Below are 11,209 nucleotides of genomic sequence, written 5' to 3'. Positions count from 1 at the left end.
CTCATCTGTAAAATAAGAATATCATATGCCACGTGGGATTGTTTGGAAGGTTAAATTTTTTACACACCTTTTAAAAATGCGTATCAAATCTCAACGTTCGGAACAGAGCTTAGCTGATATTAGCTGTTAAGGTAATAAGGTAGCTATTTGGAAGATATTTTTCCTTGTCACTGGCTAGATTTTATTTAAACCCAATAACGGGGGATCCCTGGGTGGCGCAGCGGTTTGGCGCCTGCCTTTGGCCCAGGGCGCGATCCTGGAGACCCAGGATCGAATCCCACATCGGGCTCCCGGTGCATGGAGCCTGTTTCTCCCTCTGCCTGTGTCTCTGCCTCTCTCTCTCTTTCTCTCTGTGTGTAACTATCATAAATAAAAATTTAAAAAAAATAAACCCAATAATGGTCTTTATGTAAATGTTTTCTGTTTTGGCAAAAAAGGAAACTGAGGCTCAGCCGGCTCAAGTGAAATACTCAAGGGCTCACAGTTCTGGTAGACAACCTTGTCTAAAACCAATGTCGTATTTCTTTAGGTTTCAAGGAAGCAACCTCGAAGTGTGTGAGCAGAATCGCACCCTGTGGTCATGTATTTTGGGATTTCTTGGCATCTCAGAACTCAAGGTCAGAATTGCATAACTGTTGCTGGGACTATTGCACTGTCCAACTTTCAGCATCCTCAGTGGCCTTAGAGTTTAGGCAGGTAAGGTCTTTGAGATTTGGATTCATGAATCAAACTTCTAAATAAATTTTGTCTTTTAAGTCCAGGTTCCAGCCCCCTTGGAAGAAAGCAGCTTTTGTGAAGTAAGAATGAAGGAAGCCCCAGGAATAGGAATCCCACCGTGAAGATTGCTCCTGTGACCTCAGATTTCTCACCACAGCTTTAGAGCAGAGGCAGGAAACTGCTAGTAAGGAGCAAGGCCTTGGTTTTCATAATCTGAAGTAGCAGCTCTTTATTCTGCTCAGAATGAGCATGGCCTCACTTTCCCCATACACAGAGGGTCTCACGATTATGGTGAAAAGTCTGGACCAAGCTTCAGAAAAAATAGGTGAGTGGGACACTGAGAGTAGTGGGTGAGGGGCAGGTTTCATAGAAAATATTAATTCATTAGAGGGTTCATGTCTGCATGGTCTGTAGGGAGAGAGCACTAGGCACAACTGAAGGAACTCTACCTCCAGCCTTAGTAAATATCCCTTGCCTTCAACCTCCACTCACTTTTCCTAGATTTTGACCTGCTCTTCTATGTCCCTTTAGAGGTATACTACAGCTCTATCTACCCTGACATTACAGAGGCATAGAATAGGGTCATCTGTGTCTGCTTAATTTCAGGGCTGAGAAACCTTGACTCTTATCACCAGATTCTATTGCAACTTAGACTTAGTTCTGCATTGGTTCTAAAAGAAACATGAAATTAGTAATGATTAGGAAGTAAACAGTGAAAAATTGCTGAGCCAGGCTCTATGGTTCTTGTCAGAGTCACACATGTGAATTCTCTCTGCACGTGGTTCTTTTTCACTCTCTCAGGAGCCAAAGTACTTACTCTTACAGGGTAACATTTAACCAGCTGGTGGGCATGGGGTTTTAGGAGCTGAATCTCAAAAGTCTGTAGTAGCCAAATATCACATGACTTACTGTTTTCTTTTTTTTTTTTTGACTTACTGTTTTCTTTTCCCATAGCTGTACATTCAACCTTCTCTGTACTTTCCCAAAAGGAACAGAAAAAGAACAAATCCCAGGTGAGCTGCTTTTCATTTCTCACATTGTTTTCCATTGTATAAAACAGTGAAGGATAAAAATGATAAAAGCTATCATAGAGTTAACAGATCTAAAGCAAGCAAAGGTCAACACGTTAATTGTGTGGCAATTTCTTTTCCATTAGTATAAATATTACATGTTATATTATGTAACAGTAATTTTTTTAGTAATTTTTATAACAATAATTTTGTGCAAATTTATCTTTGACACTCTGTCCAAAAGGAAGATGCTTTGATTTGACTAAAAAAATAAACAAAATAATTCTTCATGGAACACAAAGTTTTCCTGGCCTAAAGTCTGAAAAACTTCTTTGCCTTCCTGAAAGTAAGGTAGTTGACAACTGCAGTTAACAAGTCTGAAATCAATGCTGCCCATCATCTTCAACTCTGATTGTTCTTTAGTAGGTGCAGAGAGAAGGCCAAAGCATAACTTAGATGATTCAAGTGGATGATTTTTTTTAAAGATGTATTTATTTATTTGAGGTGGGGAGGCAGATGGAGAGATTCTCAAGCAGACTCCTGCTGAGCATGGAGCCCCACGTGGAGCTCTGTCTCTCAACCCTGAGATCATGACCTGAGCCAAAACCAAGAGTTGGACACTTACTCAACTGAGCATCGAGGTGCCCCTCAAGTTGATGATTTCTTTTGTCTGCTTCACACTATTGTCCTTTTCCGGTTGCCTTTTAGCAAAGCTTATCTTCATGTGATTATCTTTGGTCCATTATAGTTCTTACCTTTTTTTTCTTGACTGATTTCATCATCTGTGGATTTTTTTATAGTTAAAAAAGGATGGACAACCACCCAATTTGAAATTCAAAAGCTGAATGTTATGCTTGTTTAAGTGAGAGCTATTGCTGGTCAGATGTATTCCTACTGAGCAAAGCAAACTGTTGATTTTCTATACGGTTTTGGCAAAGAGTTGGTGTATTTGTTTCCTGTGGATGTTATAACAGGTTACCACAAATTTGGTAGCTTAAAACAGCAGAAATTTATTTATTCACGTCATGGAGGCTAGAAGTGTGAAATCAGGGTGTTGTCAGGGATGTGCTCCTGCTTAAGCTTCCAGAGGAGACTCCATCCCCTATCTCTTTCAGCTTCTGGTGGTTTTGGGGAGAGAGGCAGGAGAAAGAATGGAGGGAATAAAAACTAAGATGAAGAAAAATAAATATTTTGTAAGCCCTGTATCCATGTTCCCCAGAGAAACAGAACCAATAGGATGTGTGTGTGTATGTGTGTGTGTACAGGTAGCATATAATATAGATACATAAATACACATAGTATACATTTGTTTTATGGAATTGGCTCATGTGGTTGTAGGTGCTAGCAGATCTAAAATTTGAAGGACAAACCAGCAGACTTGAAACTCAGGAGTTAATGCTTCAGTCTTGAGGCAGAATTTCTTCTTTTGAGGGAAACCTTAGTTTTTGCTCATAAAGGCCTTCAACTGTTTGGATGAGGTCCACCCACATTATTGAGGGTAATCTATTTAAAATAATTGATTGTAGATATTAACCACATCTAGAAAATACTTCATAGCAATACTTAGACAAGTGTTTTATGAAATAACTGGATACTGTAGTCTACCAAGTTGACATACAAAACTAACTGTCACAAGCCCTTTTTTTTTTATAAATTAATTTTTATTGGTGTTCAATTTACCAACATACAGAATAACACCCAGTGCTCATCCCGTCAAGTGTACCCCTCAGTGCCCATCACCCATTCACCCCCACCCCCCACCCTCCTCCCCCTCCACCACCCCTAGTTCATTTCCCAGAGTTAGAAGTCTTTATGTTCTGTCTCCCTTTCTGATATTTCTCACACATTTCTTCTCCCTTCCCTTATATTCCCTTTCACTATTATTCATATTCCCCAAATGAATGAGAACATACACTGTTTGTCCTTCTCCGGTTACTGTGGCCAAGTTCAAAAAGGGTGTTGCCTGAGTTCTCCTCTGGGATTTTGATGGAATCTTGTCTCACATTTAGATCTTTCATCCATTTTGAGTTTATCTTTGTGTATGGTGCATGAGAGTGGTCCAGTTTCATTCTTCTGCATGTGGATGTCCAATTTTCCCAGCACCATTTATTGAAGAGACTGTCTTTCTTCTAGTGGATCGTCTTTCCTCCTTTATTGTATATTAGTTGAGCATAAAGTTCAGGGTCCACTTCTGGGTTCTCTGTTCTGTTCCATTGATCTATATGTCTGTTTTTGTGCCAGTACCACACTGTCTTGATGAACACAGCTTTGTAGTACAACCTGAAATCTGGCATTGTGGTGCCCCAGATATGGTTTTCTTTTTTTAAAATTCCCCTGGCTGTTTGGGGTCTTTTCTGATTCCACACAAATCTTAAAATAATTTGTTCTAAGTCTCTGAAGAAAGTCCATGGTATTTTGATAGGGATTGCATTATACGTGTAAATTGCCCTGGGTAACATTGACATTTTCACAATATTAATTCTGCCAATCCATGAGCATGGAATATTTTTCCATCTCTTTGTGTCTTCCTCAATTTCTTTCAGAAGTGTTCTGTAGTTTTTAGGGTATATTTTGAGAACCATTTGAATGGTAAATGGTTCTCCAACCTTTTATTTTCAGGTTGTAGGTGTCCTTCTGTCTAAAATGAGTCTCTTGTAGACAGCAAATAGATGGGTCCTGCTTTTTTATCCAGTCTGAAACCCTGCGCCTTTTGATGGGGTCATTAAGCCCATTCACGTTCAGAGTTACTTGAACTTCTTCTTAAAGGGGAGTTTTAAGAGTCCCCCTTAAAATTTCTTGCAGAGCTGGTTTGGAGGTCACATATTCTTTCAGTTCCTGCCTGTCTTGGAAGCTCTTTATCTCTCCTTCCATTTTGAATGAGAGCCTTGCTGGATAAAGTATTCTTGGTTGCATGTTCTTCTCATTTAGGACCCTGAATATATCCTGCCAGCCCTTTCTGGCCTGCCACGTCTCTGTGGAGAGGTCTGCTGTTACCCTAATATTCCTCCCCATGAAAGTCAGGGACTTCTTGTCTCTTGCTGCTTTAAGGATCTTCTCTTTATCTTTGGAATTTGCAAGCTTCACTATTAGATGTCGAGGTGTTGAACGGTTTTTATTGATTTTAGGGGGGGATCTCTCTATTTCCTGGATCTGAATGCCTGTTTCCCTTCCCAGATTGGGAAAGTTTTCAGCTAGGATTTGTTCAAATACATATTCTGGCCCTCTGTCCCTTTCGGCGCCCTCGGGAACCCCAATTAAACGTAGGTTTTTCTTCCTCAGACTGTCATTTATTTGCCTTAATCTGTCTTCATGGTCCCTTAATTGTCTGTCTCTTTTTTCCTCAGTTTCCCTCTTTGCCATTAACTTGTCTTCTATGTCACTCACTCGTTCTTCCACCTCGTTAACCCTCGTCGTTAGGACTTCTAGTTTGGATTGCATCTCATTCAATTGATTTTTAATTTCTGCCTGATTGGATCTAAATTCTGCAGTCATGAAGTCTCGTGAGGCCTTAATGCTTTTTTCTAGAGCCACCAGTAGCTGTATAATGGTGCTTCTGAATTGGCTTTCTGACATTGAAGTGTAATCCAGATTTTGTAACTCTGTGGGAAAGAGGGCTGTTTCTGATTCTTTCTTTTGAAGTGAGGTTTTCCTTCTAGTCATTTTGCTCAGTGCAGAGTGGCCAAAAACAAGTTGTATTGGAACACGGGGGAGTATCACTGGTCCGTCTAGCTGGTCTTCTGGGGGAGGGGCCTGCTGTGCTGATTTTCAGGTGTCAGCACTTGGGGGAGCTGCTCTGCCCCTGCCTGCTGCAGGGCTCAGCGGGGGTTGTTTACCCAGTGGGGCCCCAGGAGGAACAGCAGCAGTTGCTATGGCAACTCTGGAAGCCTGGATTCAGCCTCTGCAGGAACTACGGGGCTCGGGGCTCTCGGCTCTCTGTCCGCAGGGCCTGGAGGCTCCGGGGCGGGGCCGCTGATGTGCTCAGCTCGGGGCAGGAGCGTCCTTGCTGTCCTGGGCCCTCCCGGCCTCTGCCTGTCCCAGGGGGAGGCCGGATCCTGGGCTGTGTCCCGGCGCCCTGTGCTCCGGGGCCTGCGCTGTGGGATTCGCGCTCCCGCCCCGCAGCTCCCTCCCTGGAGCCGCTCCCGAGCCCTCGAGCTGCTCCGGTCCCGCGTGCGCGCTGCAGCCCTTAGGGAGCTCGGCGCACTCTCCCGGGGCGCAGGTGTCTGTTAGTGTCCCCGGGAGCCCGAGGGCATCCCCGCTCTCCTGGGTCCTGCTCCAACTCCCTGCGAGCCCCTTTCCGCCCGCCGGGAAGGTTGGTGCAGCTCCTGCTTCTCCGGGACGGGGCTCTCCTGTCCTGGGGACACTCGCCCCGGCCTCAGCCCGGCTCCTCGCGGTGCCCCTCCCCCTCGGAGGCCTTTTGTTTCTTTATTTCTTTTTCCCCGTCTTCCTACCTTGATAGAAGCGCGAACTCTTCTCACTGTAGCGTTCCAGCTGGTCTCTCTTTACATCTCAGGCTGAATTCGTAGATTTTCAGGATGGTTTGAAGGTTATCTAGGTAACTTGGTGGGGACAGGTGATTTGGGGACCCTGCTCTTCCGCCATCTTGCCCCTCCCTCTGTCACAAGCCCTTTAAGAAGATACAACAGTTATCTGTTATGTTGTGTGTGTATGTATACATATATATATTGATATTTATGTGGTATGTGAATAAGTAAATACATATATACATATAAAAATAAGTATATACATACGTGTGATCATGTGACTAGTAAACAGCACTTGTCTGGATTATTTTTATGGGTGACATGAGATTTCATTTTATATTGGGAATTTAACTCATTCACATTTATTGTGGTCACTGATGATGTTTAGTTTTAGTTCCTCTATCTTTATTTGTATTTTATTTATCCCATCTTCTTTCCTTTCTTTAATTATTCTCTTTCAATTATATATTTCTCCCTTCCAGTGGTTTGAAAATTCAGTAGTCTACTTTTTTCCATTGGTTCTCCTGGAAACAGTTAGCATAGTTTATATTTGTACTTTTTCTGTAAGCATCAAGAATTTTTATTTTCTGGACAGACCTTTTCATGTTTTACTTTCCCTTTCTTCCGTATCTCATGTTCTATAGAAGTGATTGGAATTGTTTTTTAATATGATAAAAATTTTAAAATCCTGTATTAACAGGTGCAGTGTGTAGACATGACTAAGCTATCTGGTTATTCTCTGTAATTTCCAGCCTCCAGAACTGTGAGAAAATAAATTTCTTTTGTTTAAGCCATCCAGCATGTGGTAGTTTATTAGAGTAGTTTAATAGGTAGTTTAATAAAGTCTCATTATTATTATGGGAGCCTTAGCAAACTAATAACAATTCTATTTTTAATTTTTTGAGGACACACCATACTGTTTTCTGTATAGCTGTTCCATTTTCTGTTCCCACCAATGTGCACTAGCGTTCCAGTTTTTCCACAGCCTCACCAATGCTTTTGTTTGCTCATAGGTGTGAGGTGAAGTAATGTTCTTTTGAGTACTTTCATCTCCAGTGTCTTTAAAACTCATGGAATCATAATAATTATATAGTTTGTTTTCTTCATACTTTCTCACTTTATCTGGTGCGTGTCTTTTGTTTTACTGGTTCTAAATTTCTAGTGAACCTTCATTGTCTCTTTATATGTGAAGATTTGGTTTGATTCATGTAGGTAGCTATTGTGAGTTTATTCAGAAATGTAGAATGCTGTTCCTTTATGTTTTCTTTCCTCGGTGAAAGAACTGCAAGATTTGTAAAGGAAATTGTTAGAAAGATAAAACCTGGTGAATTTCCTTTCAAGTTATCAGCAGAGAGTATATAGGCAACTTTAAGGGATTATTGATTTGTGAAGTGGAGATTTCCTATACTATAGAGTTAAACCATCATGATCTGTCTCCTCAGAAACCTGTCTTAAAACAAAGTCAGTATTCATTTTCTTTCTGGCTGATTGGCCATTGCCAGAGACCCTGAAGCATTTACCTAAAATATTTTTTTAAATCTGGTTTATCCTTCAGCCATCAGCTGTGTTTATACAGAGTGGCAAATGCCCAGAGTGTCTGACAATACTTTAGTTAATTCCTTAGCCAATCAATCAGCGCACTGCCCACTTTGAACTTCGATGAATTTGGTGGCTATATGTACTATATACTGAATGTATGCAGACACATACATGGGACCCGTAGGCAGTTCTTACTTTGCACTATAGTGTGGGGCTATAAAAATAGGCATGTACACTGAAAACATACAAAGCAATCTTAATCATTGGGGTAGTTCTGCAATCTTTAAAAATATTTGTTAAAACATTAAAAATCTATTAATGATACATATGTATACATATTTTATGTATATATTATACATATATATATAAATTTAAAAATACTGTAACTAATATTTAGTACTGAGTACCTCTTCATTAAGATTTTTTGGTTGTAGATCTAGAGTGTCTCAAATTGAAGCAATATCAACATCCCCACAGTAAGGTGTTTCTTCTAAAACTCCATTTATATTTAATTTGAGTTTCGCTTCTACCATAATCACTTCTCATTTCTTTGCTGCTTTTTCATTTTTGTTGGCCAGTTCTCTTTTGCAAACCATTTAACCATTTTTGCAAAATGCCATATTGCTAGGAGACAAGAAGGGGACATATGTTTTGTTGTTTGTGTGCGGACTGAGTAATAGATAAGCAGTGCTCAGTTACTGGCAGACTTTGAAAAAAATGACACAATTGATCATTGTTCATGTTTGTTATTTATGTAGTGATTTGTGGATTGAAGAGCATGCAGCAAAGTTTGTACTTTATGTGATTACCCACAGATACCATAGTAACTGAAATCTGATTGTATTGTTGGGGGACTGTTGTTACTTAAGTAAATAAATTGTGGTAATTGAAATTCATGCATGTCAGGACTATGCAAAATATGGACTACCTGTAGAGAGAAACAATCAGACATATCAATACATTGCCACAAATTTGTGCCAATTTGATGCTTAAAAGTTTTCCTCCCTTGAAGGGTGAGTCATCAAATACTTTGGAGAACTCTTATCTAAATGAAAAATGCCAAAATTACCAGAGATTAGAGCATTTTGTACCAGTAAAGTCCCAAATTCAGTTCTCTCTTGATCTTATGCTATCATTTAATCCAGTTTGCATACATACTAGATTGTAAGCTTCCTGAAAGTAGAAACAATGTTTTATGTATTTATGTATTTTAATGTCCACAGAAACCAGGACACTTTCATGTTTATAGCATTATTATTATTATTATTTTAGTTTTTTTATTTATCTACAATAGTCACACACACACACACACACACAGAGAGGCAGAGACATAGGCAGAGGGAGAAGCAGGCTCCATGCACCGGGAGCCTGACGTGGGATTTGATCCCGGGTCTCCAGGATCACGCCCCAGGCCAAAGGCAGGCGCCAAACCTCTGCGCCACCCAGGGATCCCAATAGCATTTTTTATGCTTGTGTGTGTCTGTATGTGTTTACTATTATTATTATTATTATTACAGTTCTCATTCTCCCACCACATATAAAACAAAAGAGGGACTGTGGTAAGTCTCCTGTAAAAACTTTTTCTAATAAACTCAGTAGTAAACATGGTAAAGAATTGGTTCCTAAATATATTTCTTCTGTCATGTAGTTTTGACTACTTTTGATTGATCAGATACATGTCTTCCAGGGATCAATTTCATTTGAGGATGTGATTGTGAACTTTACCAAGGAGGAGTGGAGTCATTTGGACCCTGATCTGAGGACCTTGTACAGGGATGTGATGTTGGAGAACTATAGTATCTTCATCTCACTGGGTAAGCAAAGCTTTTCTGAGTAACATCAGACTTGTCCTTTTGCTGTTACCAAAGCATGTGGACCTTTTGTAGAGTTTAATGATCCTTAGGTGTGGACACCAGGAATATTGTTTGTTTTCTCAAATACCCATTGAAAGATTCCAGTGAGGGGCAGCCCTGGTGGCGCAGCGGTTTAGCGCCGCCTGCAGCCCAGGGCATGATCCTGGAGACCCCGGCTCGAGTCCCATGTCGGGCTTCCTGTATGGAGCCCACTTTTCCCTCTGCCTGTGTGTCTGCCTGTCCCCACCCCGCCACCCCCCCACCCCCGTCTCTGAACAAATAAATAAATAAATCTTTTAAAAAAAAAAAGAAAAGAAAAGAAAAGAAAGATTCCAGTGGGTCCCTTCACTTCATTTGCAGCTCCTGAAGCTGGACCTTGGTTTTTCTTCTGAGTTCCTAAAGCCAGGCAGCTTTTCATATGTCCTTTATAATTTTTCATTAGCAGGACATTGCATTACCAAACCAGAGGAGATCTTCAAGTTAGAGCAAGAAGCACCATGGGTGTTAGAGAAAGAATTTGCAAGCCAGTGTTACCCAAGTGAGTAATCCAGAGGAAATTAGATCCCAGGTGGTTTCAGGAATATGCATCTTTGGAGTGTTTTTAAGAATCCTTTTTAAGAGTCTCTGTTTGGAAGTGACTAAGGATAATGAGACTGTATACCTAAATTCACCACAGATACATTGTCACACATGTATGTTCTCTTTTCTTGCTTGGCTTTTTAAGAGTTTACTCCCTTTTATTTGTACCTTGAAATTCATTCCTGTGTCATAATAAATATTTTATGTTGGTCAGTCTCCTTCTTTTGCATTCTTAGCTTCATATTCCTTTCCATTATTCCTAATTTTCCATATTCCATTCCATATTCAATTTTCCATATTCCATTCCATTATTCCTAATTTTCAAGGACTTCTTTTCAGAAATTAATAAATTAGTTTAACCAGTATTAATTGAACATTTGCTCCCCATGCCACTCATGTTTTAAATGAAAGAGATGGAGCAGTGGTGAAATAAGTTCTTTTATCTTATGGAATTCGTATTAACTGGAGAGAGAGGCAGGAAGCAGATTGCCATGAAAGTACAGAGTAGAAGGAATGGGACTAGTTAGGAAGAATGACACCCCAAAGACTAGGTTTGAGGTAACAGAGTGTGCAAAGTGATAGAATTCTGGCTATTTGTTGAAGGTAGGATTAACAAAATCAGCACCTAGACACTAATTCATCTCTGAACACTTCATTCCTCTAATAGTTTTTTTGAGCAACAATCTTGTGTACCTGTTTTCCATGGCACATTTACTCTATAATTTTTTTATTGAGCATATCTTACTGTGAATTCCACACATTGTTATTCATCCACTCTTATTGAATCCTTTATTTTCTGTTCATTTGTGGATTATGTTTATTTTCCCCCTTCTATCCATTTTGAAATGTATATTCATGAAGGGCCCAATAAATATGTGTGCATTCATTGCCAATTTTACTTTCCCCTTGTCCACCACAATAGCTTAATAGCTTTGGTTGGTTGGTTGGTTGTCACCTCCTTCTCCCAGCTGCTCAGAAAAGTAGAGGGAATGGAACATACTGATTTGGTATTACTTTTATCCCAAACGAC

General features: G+C 40.2%; 1 protein-coding gene across 1 annotated transcript; it reads left to right on the top strand.

Moving 5' to 3' along the window:
- The first annotated feature begins 979 nt into the window (after positions 1 to 979).
- Positions 980 to 10,339, top strand: LOC129515538 (zinc finger protein 248-like). Its single transcript, XM_055334435.1, has 4 exons — positions 980 to 1,042; positions 1,672 to 1,730; positions 9,435 to 9,561; positions 10,043 to 10,339. Exons 1-4 carry the CDS (start codon positions 1,006 to 1,008, stop codon positions 10,144 to 10,146), a joined length of 327 nt encoding a protein of 108 aa, XP_055190410.1. The 5' UTR covers positions 980 to 1,005; the 3' UTR covers positions 10,147 to 10,339.
- Positions 10,340 to 11,209: the final 870 nt, after the last annotated feature.

Source organism: Nyctereutes procyonoides, unplaced genomic scaffold (genome assembly GCF_905146905.1).
Source record: "Nyctereutes procyonoides isolate TBG_1078 unplaced genomic scaffold, NYPRO_anot_genome, whole genome shotgun sequence".
NCBI classification, from domain to species: Eukaryota; Metazoa; Chordata; class Mammalia; order Carnivora; family Canidae; genus Nyctereutes; species Nyctereutes procyonoides.
The sequence above is the reverse complement of the archived record's forward strand: the minus strand, read 5'-3'. Positions and strand labels throughout refer to the sequence as shown.

What these genes read in the sequence shown, in the direction of transcription:
- LOC129515538 (XM_055334435.1), top strand. Translation starts at nt 1,006, where the DNA reads ATGGTGAAAAGTCTGGACCAAGCTTCAGAAAAAATAG. An exon ending in CCAAGCTTCAGAAAAAATAG is followed by an intron (nt 1,043 to 1,671) that starts GTGAGTGGGACA and finishes CTTTTCCCATAG; the next exon opens with CTGTACATTCAACCTTCTCT. An exon ending in TAGTATCTTCATCTCACTGG is followed by an intron (nt 9,562 to 10,042) that starts GTAAGCAAAGCT and finishes ATTTTTCATTAG; the next exon opens with CAGGACATTGCATTACCAAA.